Source organism: Sander lucioperca, chromosome 12 (assembly GCF_008315115.2).
Source record: "Sander lucioperca isolate FBNREF2018 chromosome 12, SLUC_FBN_1.2, whole genome shotgun sequence".
Classification (NCBI taxonomy): domain Eukaryota; kingdom Metazoa; phylum Chordata; class Actinopteri; order Perciformes; family Percidae; genus Sander; species Sander lucioperca.
This window is the reverse complement of record NC_050184.1, coordinates 1,219,390-1,244,125: the sequence shown is the minus strand read 5'-3', so window position 1 is coordinate 1,244,125 and position 24,736 is coordinate 1,219,390. Positions and strand designations below refer to the sequence as shown.

General features: G+C 39.6%; 1 protein-coding gene across 1 annotated transcript; it reads left to right on the top strand.

Moving 5' to 3' along the window:
- Window positions 1-9,271: 9,271 nt before the first annotated feature.
- On the top strand, window positions 9,272-20,557 carry LOC116050908 (phospholipase A and acyltransferase 2-like). The gene is made up of 4 exons (XM_036008369.1): window positions 9,272-9,427; window positions 10,018-10,138; window positions 15,060-15,358; window positions 20,164-20,557. The coding sequence occupies exons 1-4, from the start codon at window positions 9,410-9,412 to the stop codon at window positions 20,260-20,262; spliced, it is 537 nt and encodes a 178-aa protein (XP_035864262.1). The 5' UTR covers window positions 9,272-9,409; the 3' UTR covers window positions 20,263-20,557.
- Window positions 20,558-24,736: the final 4,179 nt, after the last annotated feature.

The following is a 24,736-nucleotide window of genomic DNA, read 5'->3' as shown; positions in this document are numbered from 1 at the left end:
CACCTATGGTCATGAAGGCTGGGTCATGACCGAAAGAACGAGATCCAGGGTACAAGCGGCCGAAATGGGTTTCCTCAGGAGGGTGGCTGGCATCTCCCTTAGAGATAGGGTGAGAAGCTCAGTCATCCATGAGGAGCTCGGAGTAGAGCCGCTGCTCCTTCGTGTCGAAAGGAGTCAGTTGAGGTGGTTCGGGCATCTGGTAAGGATGCCCCCTGGGCGCCTCCCTAGGGAGGTGTTCCAGGCACGTCCAGCTGGGAGGAGGCCTTGGGGAAGACCCAGGACTAGGTGGAGGGATTATATCTCCAACCTGGCCTGGGAATCGGGATCCCCCAGTCGGAGCTGGTTAATGTGGCTCGGGAAAGGGAAGTTTGGGGTCCCCTGCTGGAGCTGCTACCCCCGCGACCCGCTACCGGATAAGCGGAAGAAGATGGATGGATGGCTTTTTTGTTCTAAAAAGCCTTTTAAAATGTCAATGACGTCATACACATATACGGCCAGAGATTCTGCTTTATGGCAAGCTCTGAGTCGCTTCCTTTTTTCTCTCGAGGCATCGACAACACAGCTGACAGGTTAGGCTCTCCCTGTCAATACACGGGCTAGAAAGAGGTTTGCTAATGTTTTAAAGACCACGCCGAAATATTCACTCTGGCATTCTGGTTCTGCTTCGGATGCCGTCCAGCGGGATCTCCGATCGTAATCTGTCCTTCACTGACCAATCAGCATTCATTAGCAGAATGCTAGCGTGTTATGGGCAACAACGACTCAACCTGTAACAAATCGAAAGGGCATAAGTACTCGTTCATTCAACTTTCGACCTATAATCCATGTTGAACTTGCAAAAACTACAATCAAATCTGAGATTTCTCATCGACAATCAGGCGAAAGAGACAAATTTAGCCGTCTAGCTCCATAGGGTCCCATTCATTTTGCACTGGACCGTGATCACCCCCAGTGGAACTCTGGTGGAACTGCAACCAAAGTAGGTACAATGGGGCTTAATAGGGAGTGGAACGGCTTTCCGTAGACGGGCTTTGGTTCCTCCTAGATTTTTGTTTCCTGCTACTTGCGATCTAATTGGAGACGAACAGCCAATCAGAATTGACCTTTTGATTCTGCGATTGGTTGGTTTTGTGGCACACTTGTAACGCTGTGAAAATCTGAGCGAGCGTGTCTAGAGTTGAGCGCGTAGAGAGAAGAGGTTGAGAGCGAGGGAGACGCAGCAGCGTCTATCTGCGAGCAGAGAAAGACATGTAAATACATTTATTGTGCACGAAATAGGTTTTTGTTTACTCAAACTGAATTATTTTTTGCGAGTGTACATTTCTGTTCAAAATGCAATGTAATGCGCTTGCAAAATATAGTTCTCTGTGCTCAAAACATACAATTACTCGCTCAGGAATGTGACACATATATAACGCCATAATCTACTTGTTGAATAATATCCAGTATTTACAGAACTCCCAATTAATAAAACGATAATTTAAAAAAAAAAGAACATATTATACATATTTTGAATAGTATGCCTTCTTTCTCTCTAATCTATCTCCTGGATTGTAGTTTTACAGTGCAAAGCAAACTCATAGCTCGATCCAAGAGAGCTCGATTGACTAGTTGAGCCTGCTGGGTCTATAATACGTTCATTCAGCTTTAACCTGCCCACTGACTTTTGATGACTGAAGTTGACAAATTGATTTTGTATCCTGCAGAAAGTTACGCTATGGATAAATAAAAGTATAAAAATATAAATAAAAGTATAGAAGTATAAATAAAAGTATCAACGTATAAATAAAAGTATAAATGAAAGTATAAATAAATATATACATATTTATACATTGAATTATATAATTAAACATTCATTTATGTATTCATTTATTTAGTTATGGCCCATTAATCCCTCCATAGAAATGAGATATGATGTCTTGATAAGTTTAATAACATCAATGGAAAGTAATTTATACATTTCGAATAAAATATAAAAACAAAGGGTACTTTTTGTACTGTTAATTCCTCCTGGGAATAAATAAAATGGGAAACTTATGTAAATTGTGTAGTTGTATGCAAAATGAAGGAGTTCTGATGAGTGAAAATGCAGTTCTTCCTCCACTCTGCTTTGAAACAGAAGCAGTGCAGCGCCTCGCTTTAAAGTGGTGCTTGTGCACATCTGTGTGTTGGGGGGAGCGCCGAGGGGAGGGGTTAGATGGAGCCCTGAAAAGATGTTACTTTCAAATCTCACTAGCTTCTCAACCTTACCAACCCTGCCTTTAATGTGTTGCTCTTATCTTGTAATTGGTGCCAAGTAGGGTCTAAAAGAGCTTGCTAAATGGAACTGTCACTGGCGTCATTTTTTTACTGCCAATCACATGAATATGGACCATAGAAAGTGTTGAATCATAATTGTCCCAGTACCTGCTTTCCCTGAAGGCAACAAGTCCTCAGCCTTCTTTATAATGCTGTCACTCATAATTCCACGCCCTATTAGTTGATGCCACACCCCTATGACACATCAAGACCCAAAGTCTGAAACTTAAAAAGTATGATCTGAAATTGCTTATGAGTGGCTAAAAAGGAGAGGAAAGACCTTGTTGTCTCTGAGATCACCAAATGGAGCAGGAGGGCTACAGAGTGCAGGCCGTGGTAGCGGTAGGGCAGCAGGGGTGCTGGACAACATGGGAGGGTGTCATGAATCAAGCGATCAGCTGGGCAGAAATCTGGAAACTGCACAGGCTTGACTCAGCTTTCTCATCAGGGCAACTTACGACACCCTACCCTGACCTTGCAACCTCCATCAGTGGCTCGCTACGGAACAACCCTGTGACCTCTGTGGGACCATCAATGCCTCCCTCCAGCACATTTTGTCAGGTTGCAAGACCGCGCTGACACAGGGTCGGTTTGGATGGAGACATGACCAAGTGCTCAGGAAGCTGGCAGAGGGGGTGGAGAGAAGGATGCCAGAGGCAAGCGAAGAGAGCCCAGCAGGGAGTGAGCAGAGGATCATATTTCTGCAGCAGGGGGAGCCGGCAGTCACCACCAACAAGACACCAGAATCTAAGCTCCTGACACCGGGATTGGAGTGGAAGATGGAGGTGGACCTGGGCAGACAGCTCCATTTCCCAGGTGACATCTGCAGCAAGACTCTGCTGTCAGAGGCTGGGAAAGCTCACAGTCCCATGGGAGGAGGGGGGGGAAGGCAAGCTTCTGGCTCTGACTGAGAAGACTGAGTCAGGCATGGCGAGCAGGCCATGTCCCTGTTCGCTGCCCCGCCACCGGGAGATGTTCTGGAGTAATGGGGGGAAACATCTGTGAGTGGCACCGGTGGAGGTGCGGCAGGCCGTTCCATGCAGGAAGAACAACGACCTGTACATTCAAAATAATAATAATTCACACAACTGCCATGCACACCCTCACCCCCCACCAAAACATAAACAAATGTAGGCCTCACACTCTGCTGATATTTCCCTTTGCTCAGTTTTCTTGGCTTGTTTATTTTCCTTTATGTAATTATCCTTTTTTATTTATTTTTTCCGTTTTATTTATATTAAATAGTTATCTATTTGTTTGTATAGTCTCTATTTTTTATTTTTATTTTATTAATAGCTTATGATAAAATAAATTCAATTAAATTCAGTCACATGCTGCCTCCAATCCTCCCCATCGGGCTCCCCCTACAGCTCTTTACATGTCTGGTATTTTTTCTTAGATAGAAAAGGATACAAGCCTTGAGCTATCCTGCAGGCTCAATATCTACTACTTACCTAACCTTACATTCAGTTTTCTATACTCAGTTGACTATGCCTGCAGTCAGTTGATTGTTAATTGTTGTTGCAAATAAATCTGCATGGTGAACTTCAGCAATCTCTGGTGTCTTCATTGAGTCCTCGTCTGACAATTTCTTCTGTACTGAGGCCACTGTGGGTTCTCAGTACAGTTTATAAGTTTAAATAACTAAGTATAGAGTGATATGGCAACCAAAAAAAAACACCACGTGTTTGTGAATGTAGTTGTGTACTCTGAGTGCTTTGAGTAGTCATTAAGACTAGAAAAGCGCTATATAAATGCAGTCCATTTACATTAACATTCAAAACTGCAAATGGCCCACTCCAAAATGCTCTTGTGAGTGTCAGTACAGATTTTGGCGTTCTGCATAAAGTCACATTTGGATGAATTATGCCAACAGTGACCACTGTTGGATGTCTGGCACTTCAGGACAAAAGTGGGCAGAACTGACCTCTGGGAGTGCCAGTTCATATCGTCTTGGCAAAAAAGTAGAATTCAAATAATGATAGAAATAAAAAGAAGTCTGAATCAATGACAGTTCATTTACCAGATAATATGAATACAATATGAATGAGAGAAATGTATTATTGAGTGCAAATTCATAAATAGTGCAAGTGATTTTCACAAACTATATACAAAATGAGAGAGATATAGTCAAGTTATGGGTTGCTCATGTGTATGGTTCTGATAATTGCCATGAACCTGTCCCTGGTCATGACAGAAACAGGAAAGTGTACACTAGGGTGTGATCTCTTCCTCCAGTAGTCTCTAACTCTGGGTTTCATAAGTGCTGTGTAAATCATAAGCTCCCCGTAGGCTATACCAGGTATTTGGCAGGATTCGGCTCTTGGCAAACAAACTTCCTTTAGCATGCTCCTTTGCTGCATTTCAATTAGTGTTGTCACAGATTATCTTGACAGCTCTTTCCTCTAAAAACTGCTTACAAATGTGTGCAGGTGATTATGTTACCCCCAGACAACCCCCAAATCCAGAGGCTCTTTTTGGGAAGAAGTGTGGAAGCTGCTGGGCAGTGTCTATCACCTCCAGCTCCTGGCTCCTCTGGGGCCTGAGGTGTTGTGTCTCGCTGCCCTGTTTCTGCTCTACCGCCTCTCCCACTCCCGGTAAGGGAGGCTGGTATGGAGGAAGGGTATATATATATATATGTGTGTGTGTGTGTGTGTGTGTGTGTGTGTGTGTTCAAATTTCCTTTCTTTTTATTCCTTTATTGCTTTTATTTTTTTAAGTGGGTTTTCAATTCTCACACACACACACACACACACACACACACACAGACTTTTAAGCTTTTGATTTGAGACACTCTAACCTTCTGCTAACAATACATGAGACGCTATGCCATATGACATTAAATAATTCTTATTCAGTATGTTGATGACCTGTCAACAGTGGCGGTTCTACATTGAATTACACCCAGGGCGAGACCGCATTCGAGCGCCCCCCCCTAAAAAAAACCCACACAAAATTGCAGAATTTTGTAGAATTACTATATTATAGTGTATATTTATTTTAAGTTCTGATAACTTATACTGTCATATTTTGTGCAGAATTGTGTTCATTGACTTTTGGGTCCCAGTGACCCGAAGGACAACACAAGGGTTATATACTTCCCTTTACTTTGTTGAAAATTGCTCTCTAAACCCTGTCTCTTGTAAAGTAAATAAGTAAAGTTTATTTCTAAGTTTATTTCTAAAAAAACAAAAAAAAACAAATATATATATATATATATATATATATATATATATATATATTTTTTTTTTTTTTGAAGACTCAGTTAAGGCGGCATGTGTGTGTTGTTAAGGTGGGCCGCCAAACTGCAAAGTGCTGTGGGAAACCCTGCACTCAATAAAGAACATTTTTGTATCCCCAAACTTTCAGCTACCATGATTAACAGTGATAGCGGTACACCCTACTGCAAAAGACTCAACAACTATGTAAATATCTCACCATTGAGTTGCAGTTTCACGTTCCTTAACATCCTCAGTCATCTGGTACAGTGGAAGGAATGAATAGAACTATAAAGGAAAAGCTGACTAAAGCTATGAGACAGGGGAATCTTGGGTTGTAATGATAGCTACTGTCCTAGCTGAGACAAGAATGACTTCAAATGCAAACACTAAAATATCTCCATTTGAAGCTCTGATGGGACATCCATTCCCAACTACTTGGGTGTGGGGACAGAATGGTCAACACATCTTTAGGTGACTATGCAGTTGCCCTGATTTCGAAATTGAAAAGCATCTATGGTGATATTTCTTTGTCTCTTTCTCTCCCCAGTGAAAACCTGCCAACGTTGCATCGACTATTAATACATTTATTTACTTGTTAATAGCCAGTGTATGTTCGTTTTAGCTGGCCAGTTTGTAGATTTTAGTTAGATGGCATCAACATTTGGCCTAATCATAACTGGCCTGGCAACCCAAAGGTCAAGGTTTTGTTTCCAGATCTGTGTGGCGAATTATGATTTGGGGGGTCCTCCCCCATAAAATTATGAACATTAAACACTTAATTTCCTGCATTCAGGTGAATTTGTATGCACCTATTTCTACCTTTTTCTGAATCACTTTATGCTGGAAATATCTTTATGTAAAGGGAAACAGATTACAATTCAAATATAAAAACGTAATGGAATAGATTACAATAAGGTTCTTAGGCATTCTGTATTGCTTTCAACTATTTATTCTCCTTTGGATCGACTTTTCTAATTATATCTGAATCAGCATACATGTAGCCTAGGCATAATTTACTCTTCCCTCCTCTTTTGCGTCTTTTGTTGGGGAAGTAACCTCCTTAAATGTGCATATGACAATTATTCACCTCAATGATACATTCATTCATTTTAATGAATTAATAAACCCCTGGACTGTAATATTTCAGATGTGTTCGAGCAAGATTTCTGCTCATGTTCAAAACTATGTGTACATTATAACTCATCCCAAATGTGTGAGTCATGGAGGAGTACTTAAACTTATGTTGTCCTTTTCTTTCACCTTATACTCAAAACGTATTTACTCCCTTATGGAGGTAGATTCCCCTTTACACCTTGTAGCATGTAACAACCAGAACCACCAACATATTAGATTCATCCCCAAAACATGTAGGCTAAGCACTGCAATGCAAGGTTAATAGAGCTGAGTCCTTAGTTGCAATTTCCAAGTTGAACCACTTCTCACACCACTTTAACTTGAATGTAGCCTAATGGTAGAGTGCTTCTTGGCTTCAGTTTGAAAAGTTGCGCTTTCAACACATTCCAATCACCGTTGCTTGCAGTCGCTATGGTGACAACACGTCATGGGCTTTCCTTATCTGATCTGCTGGATCTTCGATGAGTCGGTACCGCGGCGGCGGCCTTGTAGTCTCTCCTACCAGTGTTGAGTGGGCAAGTTCTTACTGTAGGTTCATTTTTGGTAGTCTTGACTTTTCACAGCGAGACACGCGATCAGGCACATGGAGGGAGAGACCGACGGACGGACAGAGAGAAAGACACACACACACACACACACACACACACACACACACACACACACAGCCACATACAGGCTACAATTACCACAGTTTTCCCCACTCATCCTGTCTCTTTCTATCGGAGAGAGAGAGCGAAAGAGAGCCGAGAGGGGAGGGATCGCTTTGTGACAGGCGCGGAGAAATAAGCGTCCAGTATGAATGGGCAGGCGATCAGGCACGTTTCATATTTGTCAGTCAACTTTTCAAAATACATTCGGGGCTACATTCAAAACATTCGGGGCTGAAGCCCCGGCAAAATCAGCTGACGCCGCCTCTGGTACTGTAGATATATGTTTCCTATATGCAATAAACTGCTGCTTGTTTTTAACATAACCTGAACTAACTGTACATGATCTAAGAATGGAATGGTTTTAGTCTAGTTATCCTTGTTTGGATAAAAGAGGGCAACTGTGAATATGTTACATTCCACATTCCATTCTGTGAGAACTCTGAAGAAAGTCGTTCTCATCTGTTTTATTTGGATCCTAAATTGCAACAATGTTTTCCTATCTCTATGAACAAATCTTGGGACAATCCTTCTGCCCATCCTAACTCTTTTATCTTATTTCACATCATCTAAATGAATGTAGCGATTGTTAGAAAATATGTATATCTTTGTGTGTCTCATTAAACCTTTCACAGAACATTGTGAACTGGACTCTGCTTCATGTCACTCTGTTCTGAGCGCTCGCCACTGCTTTCAGAATCAATTAACAGAGGTCAAGTAGATGAGTAGCCACAAAACAATCATGATCGGATTGTTCACAACACTAACCATCTGCTAATGTTACTGTACATGAAATGATATGCCATATTACTGTTAATAAATACATTGATCTGGTGGGTCTTTTTGTGTGTGGCAGATTTGTTTATTACTTGCCCCTATAAGCACACACATTTTAACCATTTATTTATGTCCACATAAAGAAAAATGGTACAGGGACACAAATAATACCGATGCAGTACAATACATACACAAACTCATGGACCAGTGGCACGCAGCAGGTCTTCACACTATCACTTAACAAGCACAATACTCACTTCTTAAGGGTATAAGTAGCACAATACTCAGTTCTTAAGGGTATATGTAGCAACGTCTCCGCCATATATGGCGGCTGCCAATAATAGCATATATGGCACTGTACTTTGCAAGCCATTTAGCCCTCTTTTTGGCTATCCCAAGTTGTTGCAGGCCTCTTACTACCAACCTGTGTTGCTAGGCTACCAAATATAAAAACGAGTACACACACACACACACACACACACACACACACACACACACACACATATATGTATGTTATGTGCCGTGTTTTGTTTTGCTGTGTTCTCTCTGTGTGTGTGTGTGTGTGTGTGTGTGTGTGTGTGTGTGTGTGTGTGTGTGTGTGTGTGTGTGTGTGTGTGTGAGTGTGTGTGTGAGATTCTCTTCAGGAGTGTTCTGGTGATGAGACTCCTGCAGCTGCAGCTGATCAACTGATGAGGGAAGGTGTTAAATGGCTGTGCCAAGCCAGAGTGAGTGGTTGCTTCAGTGGAAGCCAGAGAGTGAAAGAGTGGGGAAGCTGCAGTGAAAGCCAGCCGTGTTTGAGCAGAGTGAGCTGAGGAGTGCTGCTGAGGAGTGCTGCTGTGAGAAGCTAAATCAAGCCAGTGATTAAGAGCCCGTAATCGTCTTCCTTTTGAGGATTGTCTTGTGTTCTTTTTGTATAATAAATTATCTTTTCTTTGTTCAGACCTCCCGGGTTTATTATTTTAAATTGTTTGCGTCCTCCACCCCTAGACAGATTAGGGACGTAACAATGTATATATTAGATTTTATATATTTTCAAGAAAGACCAAAACAGTTGAGTGCAAATTAAAACCTTTATATGTTGACAGTTCTTCATAAACTTCCTAAAGTGTAGCTTGTTTGACGTGTTACTCTTGTTTGAGGCAGAGTTTTTTTAATATTACTGTTGAGGTAGTCTTTCACTGTATTAGCCAATCAGCTGTCTTTCTTTCCTTTCAAATAACTCCCAAGCAGAAAACAGTCCAAACCAGATTCTCACACAACATACCCTGCACAGTACGGGCAAACTGCTTTACAACAGACACCACAGGCTCACACTAACTTACAGGGAGTAAAATGGATTTTCTGAAGCAGGTAAGAACCAACAACACAAAATCCAGCTCTAAATTATCTTGCAATGGAACAGTCAACAATCTTACAATGTTACAGCATGATCACCTGTATTGTAAATAAATCAGACATAGTTATTTTGTAGGTAATGTAATGTAAAGTTAGTTAGTCAGTGTAATGTAATAGAATGCACCAATATAGCAATGTGACTTCAGCCAATGGAACTGTGAGATTGTCTTTCAAAGGGACGTTTAATAGTTAATAGTACATCCTGCATTACTACGTTATATTACATTGCATTCATTAAGCAGATACTTTTGTCCAGAGCAACTTAGACGTGCAGTAAACCTCCACAGAAACAAGAGTTAGAAGTAATCTTAATTGTAAATGCATGACTTACAAGAAACAAACAAACAAACAAACAAGGGTGATCAGTTTTACACATGGTGATACTGAGCAGTATTTACCATTAGTAAAGAACTTGTAACCACAAGTCTCTCTGAAATGAATGTAATGTAGCTTAACCTGCTTTCAGGCTGTACAGGGAGTGGAGCAGGGTGGAGATGTGTCATACACTGCTGCTTTTATTGTCATGTGTTTTGCCATGCATGCAGGCTGAAGAAATTGCCTCCACTGCCAAATTTGGAGACTTGATTGAATTTTCCTACCCTATCGGATACTCACACTGGGGAGTGTATGTTGAAGATGGCAATGTAATCCATTTTGCTGTTGCAGGTGAGGACAACATACATACAATAACATCACTATGATTTTATGTTTTTAAGTTGAAAAAAAAATATGCAATACAATACAAAACAATACCACCTTCTTAAAACTAGACTTGGATGAGGTCATGATGCTGGACTAAAGTCTCTAAGAGTTGTGAAGGAGTCCGGTTGGAGTTGTGCAGGCATTGTGATATGACAATGAATTGAATTGTCCTCAGCACAACTTTTTAATTTAATTATTTAGATCTCTACAAACAAAATGACACAGTGATCCCGGTACTAGGGCTCCTGGGGATCCGGGGCTGGTTGCCTGGTTGGTTGTTTACATGTTTTGAAATTTAGTGGTGGGATGGATATGGTACTATTCTCCAAAAAGGCATCCTTTAGAAAAGCTCTATAAACTTTAACCAATGGCTGATATATCATTCAATAATGCAAAAGTTAGACATCTTGAATTGTAAATGTTAAGTCAGTAATAATGGAAACTTACATACATCTTTTATATGTAAATGTTAATGAGTTGCTTCAAATGTATTTTGGCCCAGATGTTTTGCATCTTTTTTTTCCAGGATTTAAGTGGTTGTTCTGATTAACTAAAGAGCTAAAGAAAAATGTGTGGTGCTGGAGGAGGATAAACATCAGCCAAAGGCATTTTTTTAACCTGGTAACCCAAAAAATATTCCTATTTTGTCTTATATCTAACCGTAAAGCATTAGTAAATTATATATTAAAAGGTAAGGCTTACAATATTATGAATGTATCTACTTACTAGTATTGTGTGTCTGATATATCCTCTTCCTCTGTGCCCAGAGCTCCATTGTTGTGCAGAAACTAGCTAGGTTAGACTCTGCAGTTTGTGTGCAGGCCTCCTGCCCCAACTTCCACAGTTATCATACTGTCATCCAATGCACTTTACTTTATTTCATGTGATCAGTTTTTTTTTTACTTTGGCGTTGGGTTAGATCACTTTCAGTTTGTGTGAACACTAGAGAATCCGTGTATCATTCGTTCATTCGTTTTTCAAAATGAATTAAAAAGGCCAAAAAATGACTTTTCTCAATACTCGTTTCCAAAACCAAAATGAAAAAACGGATAATCACTCGTTTTTCCAATTTCCGATTTTGTGCTCAAATAAAAAAATGGATAACAAGCTTTTAATCCAATTTTGATATTTTCAATCGACGCAATTTGCATTTAAGTAAGTAGTTGTATAATTGCATTATTACACTTGAGGGTTTGATTTAACAACACAGTCTCACTCCCTACTCGTCAAATGTCTGACACATGGCCAAGGACCCCTGGCGTTAAGTTCCAACGAAAGAGGTGTACCTGTTGCGTTGTTTTTCGACGGGGGGGTCCATCAGATAGACATTCATGTTAATCCCTCACCATTGGATATAGACGAAAGAAAAAACACGCCCCCCTTAACTCGAAATCTGTGGCAGTTTTATTATTGGTATTGTTAGCCCAATAACAGTTATTTTAATCAACATTTATTCACAAGATCTTATCATGGTTTATATGTATTTCTTTTAATGTTATTATTTCGGTCTATTTTGGCCAGGGAAGCTGGGTTGCTTTTTTGTTTATATTTTTAAAACTATAACGCTACATCTATCAACATTTATTTAGATGTTATCATGGTAGTCATTTCTTTATTTTAACAATATTATTTCGGTCTTATTACTGGTGAAATATTACAGTATGCTGTATGCTAGGCTAACGTTAGCTGCTGTTGAGTATAGTGTTAACTAGCGTCACATGCAGCGGTGTTTGTGTTGCCTGTAATGTCTGTTTCAGAGCATCAGAGAGAAGCGCAGACATATCGGTGGCACCAGATTTTCGTCTGTATGCAAACGTCAATATAGAATGGATTAATCTGCGTTAATTTTTTTAACGCATTATTTTTTCTCAGATTAATTAATCAAAATTAACGCGATATTTTGACAGCCCTACTTATTACCATATTTGACACTGCTTACAGTGGGTAAACTTTAGTGACCATATCTGCATGACAGCTGAGGTCCAGAGCTTTCTATAACAGTTGGTCCTATGTGTGTTGCACCTTCTGTTGCTAAATGACAAGCCTTCAAAGATGTACTGGGTTCAAGGTTCAGAGGTCAATATTTCAAAGCAGGAGTAATGTATCCTCTTCAGACTGACATTTGTTACTGTCAAGGTTGAGACCTTTTCAGCGATGTCTTTGCTATAGTCATTTTTACATACAGTATCATGAAGACCACTTTGCAGGTGATACGTTATTGTCCCCAGAGGGATATTTGCCTTGAGTTCAAATGCTTCACACATAACACTTGACATATTGTTTCATCATACAGCTGACATATACTTACAATAAAAAACAACATAAACAAAGTGATATGTAGTCAGACTGAAGCACATCACACAGCCACAATCTATTGCTAATCTTTCACAAACAGTTGCAAGAGCAACCCCGATTAATTGGTTCATCATTTATGACCTCTGATACCCTCTGACCCATGTCAAGACCCTTTCCTCAGTTTGTGAAATGGTTGAATGAGATTGTTGGCATGGCACCACTGCACAGATGTCTCTATTTCAGCAGAAATGCAAAAGTACTTGTATCTGTGTGCCGTATATAGGCAGTATATAGGCTGAAAAATGCCAAAACACATGTTGTATATGTACACATACCCATACAAAGCTATATACTTACTCTGTGAACAAAAACCTTGGCAACAATCTGCTTATCCTTTTAATTTCCTGAAAATGCTTCCTAAAACTAGTCCCTTCTTAATTTTGAAAAGGTAGTAAATTTGAAAAACGATTTCTTGGGGATTTGGGAAACGAGTATTAAGGAAACAAATCATTTTTTGCTTTTCTGATTTTTTATTTTATTTTGGAAAATGAACAAACTATACACGGATTATGGAGCACCAAAATGGATCAATTCAAGGAGACTTGAAAAAATCACCTCCTTGAATGCATAAAGCTCCACTTTGAAACATTGTTGTACATGATCACCTTCACAGACCTCTAATTGTCATTGTCTGGTCATCAATCAAGGGAACTATATGAAATACAAAACAAATTAAAGCTGCAAGCAGCGTTGGACGGGCCCTCACTCCTCTGCGCGCGTCGGGGTTACGGGCGGACGCTGCTCCTTGCGACCGTGCGTTTGCGCGGCACTCAGACACTGCAAATCATCACCAATGAAAAGGGAACTCCCTGCAAGCATATGGGTCGGGGCAAACCATCACTAATTAAAAAGGAACTCTTTGCTGAGTTCAATGATACCTCACACAATAGTCTACATCAAATAGGTCATTAGTTATAAAGGGGGCGTGGCTAAAGCATAAGGGGTGGGTCAAACCATCACCAATTAAAAAGGAACTCTCTGCTGAGTTCAATGATACCTCACACAAGACTCTACCTTAAATGGGTCACCAGTTATAAAAGGGGGCGTGGCTTAATCATAGGGGGCGGGCCAAACCATGACCAATGAAGAAGGAACTCTGCTGATTTCAATGATACCTCAAACAAGACTATACCTTAAATGGTTCAAATGTTATGAATGGGGGCGTGGTCTGAGTACGTGGGCGTGGTTAACGTATAGGGGGCAGCTCAGTATCACATGTAGACTATTAATATTAGATTATAAGTTTCATGTAAATCGGATGATGTTTGTCATATAAGGTGGATTTCCTGTTGCACGCTATGACCAAAAGTCAATTTTGGCCTGTAGATGTCCTTAGGCCCGGACCTTTTTCAATTGTGAGAAATTTCGGGCAGATATGACAACGTACACTCAAGTTACAACAACTTCTTTGTTCATCATTAAATGCTCAAAATGGCTGCCACACCGCGCCCACATCGTTGGACGAAAAGTTTTGCTTTTAATAACTTTTCATCGCAGAGGTCTTTAGATGACACAGACTGAATTTGAAGTTGATCGGATGAAATCTCTCAGAGTAGTTCGTTAACAGTTAAGTATAACACGTATAGTTTTGGGCCTACTTCCTGTTGCCACTAGGGGGCGCTATGACTTTGAGTCAATTTTGGCCGGTAAATGTTCTCAGTTTTAGAGTCTTATGAATCATGAAAAGTTTCGAGCCAATTGGACAATGTACACTCAAGTTACACCACTTCCTGTTTTGATGGCGAAACACACAAAATGGCCGCCCCGCCACGGCCATGTCCTATGACGAAAAGTTTTTCTTTTAATAACTTTTCATCTTTAATGTCTTATGATGGCACAGACCAAACTTGAATATGATCAGATGAAATCTCTAGGAGGAGTTCGTTAAACGACGTGGAAATAGCCAAAATCACACTAATTTCGAACATTCAGTTCAAAATAGCGGACTTCCTGTTGGGTTTAGGGTATGGCTGGAATGACTTTTTTTGTACGTCTTGACATGCTACATATGTGTACCACTTTTCGTTAGTCTACATTAAACGTACTGCAGGGGCTCAATTTTTTTAAGTTTTGTAGAGGGCGCTAGCGAGCCATTTTTGTGCGCCTATTCCCGAAACCCTTAAAATACGTACATTTTCACCAAACTTGATGCGACTACCAATTTTGGTGAGTTTTTGAGTATGTTAAGCCCCTAAAAAAGGCAATTCATTTGCAGAAAAGAATATAATTTCTTCAGTTTCAATAGGGCCTTTGCCGCTATCGGCGCTCGGGCCCTAAATATAGCTCTACATTCTTTTTTTTGCCCTTTGAAAAAAAAGAAAAGAAACACCGCTTTCATGGGAGATAATGACAGCTTCTAAATATATCCAGTTGCAGCAACTCCAGAACACTATTATGAGAGTATAACTGGTGTATTATGGTGCTATTTGACAATGGTATAATAGCTACAGATACATATTATGCAGATAAAAAACTAAGACAGTTTGTCCAATTGTTACACATTCTGAAAGTATACTGTTTCATTCTTTAGATCAGGGGCAACTGATGAGCAGCATACGTTCTTCCCTACAAGCAATCTTCCCTGTATGTGGTGACCTTCTTCTTGGGGAGACCAAGATCCGCAGAGTGCCTCTTGGTGAGGTGAATGTCCCGAAAGGAACCCATGCCCTGATCAGTAACAACCGCCATGCCTTCACACCATCAGCACCTGAGGATATGAGGCTACGGTGCGATGCCCTTCTTGATAAGGAATTCCCATATCATCTTTTCACTCTCAACTGCGAGCACTTTGCCACTTTTGTACGCTATGGAAAGGCTGTGTGCAACCAGGTATGAGTTATGCATGAGGTTTCAGATTTTTTATTCTTTCAATTAAGTCAATTAAAACATAATGTGAGTTAAAATGGCAGTGTAATACATTGTCTGTTCAAACTGAGCAGTAGTCTGCATTTTGGCCATACCAGACAAAAAGTCATATTTTTTGTCTACACCCAGCGATGTAGTGATGAAAACATATGGAATGAAATCAGTTTACACAACTCTTACCCATAGATTACCTGCATTTATCAAGAAGGCTTGCATCCATGTTTTCTTTTTTAAGATAGCCAGTTCCTATTTTGTTTAAAAAAAAAAAAAACATACTGCTAACACCATGAACACATGCTCTCTCCCCCTGAACCCCCCACTCATCATCACCACTTACTTGAAAAAATTACAAAAATAAGACAAGAAAAAAATAACCATAATATTCAAGACAGTACAATAAAATAACGTAATAGACAAATGTAAACCACATAAACCTATTATGTATAAGAGACAAAACAGCACATAGTATATGCTTTTCCCCAGCACAAAGCTTTCCAGGAGCCCACCAGAATGCTTAAGTACTTTCCCCATTTTCTATTGTAAACATTCAATCTTGCAAACCGTTTATATGGCTTTTTTTTTTCAAACGCTGCCACCCCTTCATTCTTCCATCCCCTTAAAATAATCTGTCTGTGGCTATCATTAAACTAGTCTGGACCCAGCTTCTTATGTCCTTACATATTCGATTTATTTATTAGTTTATTGAAAATCATGCGCACAGTTAAACAACTGAATAAAAAGCAGAATTTACATTGGTTTAAAACAAAGTCCGGCCCTACATAGATAAAAAAATTAAATGAAAAATATGAAATGAAAATAAAAATACTAAATGTAAATAATTACACATATGTTTATCTCACACTGCACTCAGTGCTGTGTTGTACAATCTGACTGCTGTGGGCAGTGTTGCTGTCTTCAGTCTGTTCTGCACTGAATGTCTGTAAGATGGTCTCTGTTTTGCAGTAGCCTGTTGGTGTTTATAGGTTTAGTCAGTGGAAGCAGGTCATGGAGAGGGTGGTGTTCAGATGTCATGTCTTTAACCAGCCAAACCGCTGCCTGCTCCCTCCTGCTCTGAAGAGATGGGAGTGGCAGAGGTGGGTGCGACCTCTAGTGATGATTCTCAGGGCCCTTTTCTGGACACTCTAGGAGTGCCGTCATAATCAAAAATTCAATGTTAAAAAATTCAATATACCAAATTCAGATGCAAAATACAATGTCTAAAATTCAACTAATATATTTTCAACTTGCTCAAATTCAATAGACAAAATTCAGCTGCAAAATGAAATATGAAAAATACAGTGTTAACATCCGGTAAACCATAGAAAAGACACTGGTTGGTCTCCCCAACAACAACTCAGCATCATCAAACACCTGGTCAAAAGACGCGACGTGGCAGAGAGCCTTAATCAGTTCCACTGCAGCTTTGACCAGTGTAACTACTCACGGAAGAGGGAGGAGCTAATAGCTGAGCTCACTCCAATGTTACCTACCCAAGTAAACCTGGAGTTGCAACAGAGGGAGGTTGAACTCTGCTGAGGAGGATGAAACCAAACAGCACCAGGACCTGACCAGATATGTGGCCAGTTGATGAAAACCTGCAGCAGCCAGCTGGCTGTTTTTTTCTGTCATCTCTTCAACTCTCCCTGTCAGAACATTCAATCCTGTCACTGTGAAAATCCTCAACCATCTGCCCTGTAGCCCAAAATGAGCAATCCCACCTGTGACAATGATTACCGACCTGTGGCATTAAAATCTTTGGTCATTAAAGGCTATGAAAGGCTTATTCTTTCCCAGCTTCAGGAGGAAGTTAGTATGCATGCTGAACCTTTTCTGTTTGCATACAACGACACAGAGGTGTGGATGACGCTGTACGAACACTGCTTCTGCATGGTGCCTATACCCATCTTGAGAAACCTAAATCACTAGTTAGACTGGTCTTTGTGGACTACTCTAGTGCCAACACCATGCAACCTCACCTGATGGCCCGCAAACTGCTCCAGATAGATGTCAACAGAGGGTGGGAGTCTATGAAGGTAAATATGGTGCAAAAGGGGAGAGCTTGTAGAATACAATGTGAGAACTTGCAGAACAAAAAATCTGAACTTGTATGTTAAAATTTGCACTTGTAAAAATTTTATTTGCACTTGTAAAAATAAAGTTTGCACTTGTAAAAAATATTCACACACATGTGATCTGAATTTGAAGTCATACAAAGAAAAAAAACATGAGAGCTTGTAAAAAAAATCTGAACTTGTAAGTTGAAATTTGCACTTGTAGAAAATGTTCACACACCTGTATTCTGAATGTGAAGTTACAGAAAAAATATTCACAAATGTGTAGATTGATATTTACATGAAAACAATGACAGCTGCAAACTTATAATGCAACATTTACTCGTATACTTTTTTTTTTACTCTGGTTCATTTTCCATCACAACCACAACTCAGTGATTACAACCTCTCGAATCTGTCACTGCAACTTCACATATGTGCTCTCTCGCATCACAAAGTGGCGAATCTGCGCACCTCGACTTTCACAACACTCTTGACGATACATTTCGTGCAAAACTAATTTGTACCTGTGGACTTAGGCTGTGGAGCTCTGAGCTAACAGAACGGGAAAAGCCTTCTTATATACAGTCTATGGGAAAATCAGGGTTTCTATCGCCAGATGAGGGACAACTCTGTCTGGCTTATTTATGTAGCATGGAAACTTGGTGGAATAGCATGCTAGCGTTAGCTAACTAGCAGCCAGCCCGCTTCTAAATAAATACCTTTTAATTGTCTAAACATTTTTAACAGTCAAACTAAAACACTGGCGGTGAGCTCCAGGGCCTGCAGCCGCAGACGGACCGTCATCAGTGGGTAACAGGTGCCAAGTTTCGCATCCCTGCCGAGAATTGCATCCACTAGGGAAAATAATGATTTTATAAGGCAAAGTACTGTTTAAAAACTAGGCAATAGTAAATCTCTTTGTCATGTTCATCATTAATGATTAGGATTTTAGAAGGTTTAGAGACATCAATGTTTTATCAGACTCTGTAGTAGCATTTCCTTGCTACCTAGATGCAATTTTCGGCAGCAATGAATTCTGCAGAAATTATTGTTTCTGCCCAAGCGGGTGCAATTCTTAGCAGGGATGCACAACATCAGCAAAGCAAGCTCTGGTCATGGCCGGGGGATGGGCCGCTGCTACCGGATGTGGGGCTCTCCGTGTCCCGCTGGAGCTCCGACTGCAGGTCGAGGTCGGCAGCGAAGCTTTCTGGCAAAAGCAGTGTTGCTACGCTGGTCGATCCCCACTGATGACGGTCCGTCTGCGGCTGCAGGCCGTGGAGCTCACCGCCAGTGTTTTAGTTTGACTGTTAAAAAGTGTTTCGATAATTAAAAGGTATTTATTTAGAAGCGGGCTGGCTGCTAGTTAGCTAACGCTAGCATGCTATTCCACCAAGTTTCCATGCTACATAAATAAGCCAGACAGAGTTGTCCCTCATCTGGCGATAGAAACCCTGATTTTCCTGAGCCTAAGTCCACAGGTACAAATTAGTTTTGCACCAAATGTATCGTCAAGAGTGTTGTGAAAGTCGAGGTGCGCAGATTCGCCACTTTATGATGCGAGAGAGCACATATGTGAAGTTGCAGTGACAGATTGGAGAGGTTGTAATCACTGAGTTGTGGTTGTGATGGAAAATGAACCAGACTAAAAAAAAAAAAGTATACGAGTAAATGTTGCATTATAAGTTTGCAGCTGTCATTGTGTTCATGTAAATATCAATCTACACATTTGTGAATATTTTTTCTGTAACTTCACATTCAGAATACAGGTGTGTGAACATTTTCTACAAGTGCAAATTTCAACTTACAAGTTCAGATTTTTTTTACAAGCTCTCATGTTTTTTTTTTGTATGACTTCAAATTCAGATCACGTGTGTGAATATTTTTTACAAGTGCAAATTTTATTTTTACAAGTGCAAATTTTATTTTTACAAGTGCAAATTTTAACATACAAGTTCAGATTTTTTGTTCTGCAAGTTCTCACATTGTATTCTACAAGCTCTCCCTTTTTGCACCATATTTACCTTCATAGGAGTCAATGGTCACCTCAGTCCATCCAAGACAATCTCCACAGGAGCCCCACAAGGCTGTTATCTCACATAGGCAAAAAATTGATCACAAACTCACCTTACAACTAAAAAGTGAAACAATATTTCTTTTTTAAGATTGACAGGTTTTATTTTGTTTTAAAACAAAACATACAGCTCACAAAATGAACACATCCCTGAACGCCCCAGTAATCATCACCACTTACTTAGACATAATTAAGACAACATACTGTAATAACTAAGACTAATATTCAAAACAATACAATAATATAATAACAAAATAGACATTATGTATGTGATACCATAAGCACATACTAAAACTACAGACGAATCCCAGCCACACCCATTCATTTCAATATAAGAGGTGCTAATCATTTTATTATTTATTTTAATTTTATTGAACTATATCGACTCATTTATATATTTATATTTACATTATTTATAATTTTTTGCCTAATTTTTTCTTTAGGGATGCATTTCATAGTCATAGTTTTTATGTTGGTAATAAAATGGTATTCCATTGCTATGACACATGAAACTAATATTCAGATTAGCTAAAAATAAATAAATGCTATTTGTAGGGTGTTGCTTTAAGAGGATGAAATACATTTTTAGCACCTTGCTGACTAGTAATGACCACTAAGAGACTGATTTTCTGTTCTTTCTATAGATTCCTACAAGACCCAAGAATGTAGAGTGTGTGAAGGCAACTGCAACCTTCAAAGACATTGTCAGCGCCAAAGAAACTGCTCAAGACCATTTTGAATGAGCGCCCTGACTATCTTGTATTTTCCAATTCATGACAATAATTGAACTTTTCAAGAAGTGGTATAAGAAACATGTACAACTAGGAACAAACAATCTGACCTCTTTGGGAATCGTGCCACTTAAACATTCAGGATTTTGTCTTTTGCCCTCTGAAAGGCTGGGATGTTGTTTTTTTTTCAATGGAGTGGACAATATGCACATATGTACAGTAGGGCTGCAGCTAATTATGGTTTTCATTATGGATTAATCTTGATTGACCATTGTCTGTAAATAATAAATAAACTCCCACAGCCCAAGATGAGGTATTCATATTTCATTAAACCAAAAGGCCAAATCCCAAAGATATCTGGTTTGCTATCATCACAAAAAAAGCTGTCACTCAGAAAAGCTGAAACCAGATAATGATGGCATGAAGATACCAAGGGTAATGTGGTAGTAAAGAAAAATTTATGTGAAAAATAAGTGCAGACAGATGAATAAACTGTGTTCACAGATTGGCAAACTGTGCACGTTTTACCACCCTTCTGCTCTGGATGATCACTACACTGTGTTTTAATACAGCAGAATTCACCATAAAGTTGTTCTCATTTAGCCTTTATATTTTTAAGAATGAAACTTGATTGCAGCTCAAAAATACCAAGCCAGTTGACCTGCAGTCATTAACAAGCTGCTGAGCTGCATGTAAGTCATCATTTTATAAGTGACTGACTGTAGCTTACTAATGAATGACTGAATGAACTTCTTTTTTTTAAACACATGAAATGATATTACTTCATTCAAACTAATTAAAAAAAACCCTTTTCATTTATTGTGCATCAAGATTTTGCAATCAAATAAACAAACCAAAACCAAACAATGTAGTCTGGTTCAAACAGTACAAGTCTAGATGGATACAGTCATTTGGAAGAAATGTTTTTTGTTTTTGTTTTTTTTTAGAATTATACACTGAATGCTAAACATTCAGGATAATTTGGAGATTTTAATAATTTCCAATAATACATTCTTAGATTTTAAATTCATCCATCATTTAAACAAGGAAACACTGTCATCAGCAGAAAGCCCTTCTACAGGAGTTACAGAGAGGGAGGTAGTTATCCTGCTTCAGTATCGGTAGACGCTTTTATTATCCTTTAAATAATGAATGAAATCAATTCTTTATTTAAGCTTTACAGAAGCATTTTCAGAAATAATTGTATGACGTGGTCTTCAACAACTCTGTGAAAGGAGAGCAAAGACACAACCCAAACAAACCTACTCAGTCACTCTAGAGCTTTAAGTGAGCAGATGTGTTGCACAAGGAAATAAAAGCTACTATTTCTGAGAACTCAAATTACCTAAAAAAAAAATCCTTTATCAGATCCCAAAGAATAATGGCCCTGACCAATCGGTACCTGATAGGTCTGCAATTTATGGTCACAGGCCTTTTGATCACTTTGAAATTACATTTTTACAGAGTCGTGTAGGGGGAACTGCCCTGACCTCAAAACAGGAGTTGGTTGTTGACTTCTGCAAAGGTCCTTCCTTCACCCCCTCTCTGCTAGTCAACAACCAGCCAAGAGAAAGGGTTGAGTCATACATAGGCAAATAATTGATCACAAACTCACCTTACAACTAAAAACTGAAACGATATTTCTTTTTTAAGATTGACAGGTTTTTTTCTTGCAGTGTTATCTGGTCTGGTGTCAACATGCTGATTGGCCAGCCTTTAACCTAACAGGACTACCATAATCAGGGTTCTCAAGCCTCACGTATTGAACGTGAGACACACATTTCAAGCAGTTCACATTCTCACACGCTACACCTTGTATTTCTCACACTGAGAAGTAGTGGTGTGCGATACTGCAATATTTGGTATTGATCCGATACCAAGTAAATACTGGGCCAATATCGCCGATACCAATACGATACCTACACTTTTTAGTAATTAAGGAGGATGAATTATCATGACCTTTAGCCTAAGTGTTTTTGTGATTTTATATTTGGATTATAAGTTAAAACCAAGGACAGCATTTTCATATGCTTGTATAAATTTGTTGTGTTACCACTACATCTTATAGCCTTTTTACAAATTATATAGCTTGCCGTTGTTTCATTTTCGGCCTGAAAGAAAATCCACACAGCGCTCTTCCTCTCTGCCATTCTTCTGCTCCGTCTCTGTACTGCTTGTGTGTGTGTGCTGCTGGACGCTGCCGGGCCTGGATGCTTGCTTGCTTGTTTACCTGGCACCGCTGAGTCACGTGACAGTACAACATCAAATCACAAGAGGGGGGAGGAGGAGTGTGCCTCCTCCACGCTGTGACAGGACTTGACCACTTTAAAGCAGCGGCACTTACACAGACACAGACAGCCAGGTCGCCTCTTTGATGAAACCGCAGCGGTGCATACTGGAGAGAAACTGAAACTAAAGTATTGATCTTATTAGAATGGTATTGATCAAGATCAATACCAAAGTTGGTAACGACATTATCGATATTTGGATTGATCCGCCCACCACTACTGAGAAGGCAACGCCCACGAAGTTGTCCCACTAATGTCCTGCTAACGTTGTCCTTCTAACGTTGTACATTATGGACGAGGTGCAGATACACGGAGTGAAGTTTCCTGCCACCAGCACGTATTGTTTGCCCCTGCCTCGGCCACCGTAAGTTTGTTACTAGGCAACATAGACACGCGAACACACGGAACAGTCTCAGCCACCGCACGTTCGTTCGTTACTAAGTAATCAACATAGACGCGCGAACACACGGAGAAGGTCATTTGGAAGAAAGCTTGACTAAAATTTTTAATATTTACTCCAGAGAGGCCAGAACATTTGGTAATATAGCCAATTTGTGGCTATAGTATTATCTGCTTTGCAACCACAAGCTTTGGCTCAGTTTGGCTGGCTTACATTATCTGACACTTAGTTAGTTAAGGACTGAATATATTTCTTCATTTTATTTAAAATAATACTGTATTAATAGTATTTCTAGTTACATTAAGACTACATTTATTAAAGCAGAGTGCTCTGGATTGTATTTCAATAATGTTTAATATCCTGTCAAAACATAGGCCTACATTAATCATTGCATTTGTCTGTTTCAAAGATGTCAGGGAAAAAAGCAAAAGAATATTTTTTGTTCTGTGCACCAAAGGGTAAGCCCCCTAAAAAGGTTGCCAGATCAGAGGAGGAGACGGTGGAAGAAGTGGTGGCAGAGACGGTGGAGAAGACACCAAGGGAGACAGTAGGAGGGACAGTGGAAGAGAGCACATAGGAGACAGTGGAATAGAGCATACAGGAGATATTAGAAGAAAGCATTCAGTAGACAATGGAAGAGAGCATACAGGAGACAGTGGAAGAGAGCATACAGGACACATAGGAAGGGAGCATACAGGAGACAGTGGAAAAGCAGCCACTTATAGGTGTACTTTCAAAAATTAGTGGTCAACCAAATGGCCATTTATCACTAAAGGCACTACCAGCTCCTATTACTGCTGCTCTGTTTGCAGACACGAGAATTATTGTGCCCATCAATGTGTGACTGATGTCAACAAGCATGTTAAAAGCAAAGGGCATCAGGCCAAAGAACAGGAACTTAAGTCAGTAAGTAGGATTGCAAGTTTTATGCTTCAGCTTCTGTTGGTGGCATAACCGAACAAGAGACCAAGGTACATGGCATATGAAAAGACTGGTGGTCATTTATCAGATTTACCAATTGTTATAATTTCTGTTTGTGCTGGTTATTTATGAACAATGGGCCGTGTTGGGAGTAACGCATTACAAAAGTAACGCAATTACGGTTATGTATTCCTTTTTGCTGTAACGCAGTAATATAACGCATTACGAATTAATTTCGGTAATATTATACATATATAATCTCAGTAACGCGAGTTACAATGCATTTTAATGCAATATTTAGTGGTGTTTTGTTTTTTTAAGAATTCACCAACACCGCAAAACATTTCTTCACAGGGAAAAAAGTCGTGAGTATTATTTCCTGTTGCTATATTCGATGGTTGAGATGACTGCAGAGACATACATTTGCAAGATGGACATTATTTTCAGGAGTTATTACGCTGCATTGAAGCAAGCTGTCCCGTTACTGTTCCCGTGGTCAGAGCCAGTGTGTCCAAGCTGCTGACAGATAGAAATATGTCGGGAATTAATGTTTAGGCTTGATACATGTAAATATCATTGCATTTTATCAGCCGTGGAAAGTAACTATGCCGTACCTCAATACAACTGTAAGGTATTTTTAATTGAGTATTTTCATCTTCTCCTACTTGCCTATTGTACCTTTTACCTCCCTGTTTTCATATCTTTACTTACTTTGCATATTCATATTAATTATACAAAATATTATGAATAATCTATGATGTATTAAAGTGGATAAAGACGAGACTTTATTGATCCGGTGGTGAAATTCACAAGCTACCTGCCAAGTCAAACTTCCACTGTTATTTTGGTGAAAGTAAGTCAAAAGTAATGCAAAAGT

Bases quoted from the DNA above. Each gene is read 5' to 3' on its own strand.
- LOC116050908 (XM_036008369.1), top strand. The intron at 10,139-15,059 runs GTGAGGACAACA...TTCATTCTTTAG, and splicing joins AATCCATTTTGCTGTTGCAG to ATCAGGGGCAACTGATGAGC. The intron at 15,359-20,163 runs GTATGAGTTATG...TTCTTTCTATAG, and splicing joins GAAAGGCTGTGTGCAACCAG to ATTCCTACAAGACCCAAGAA.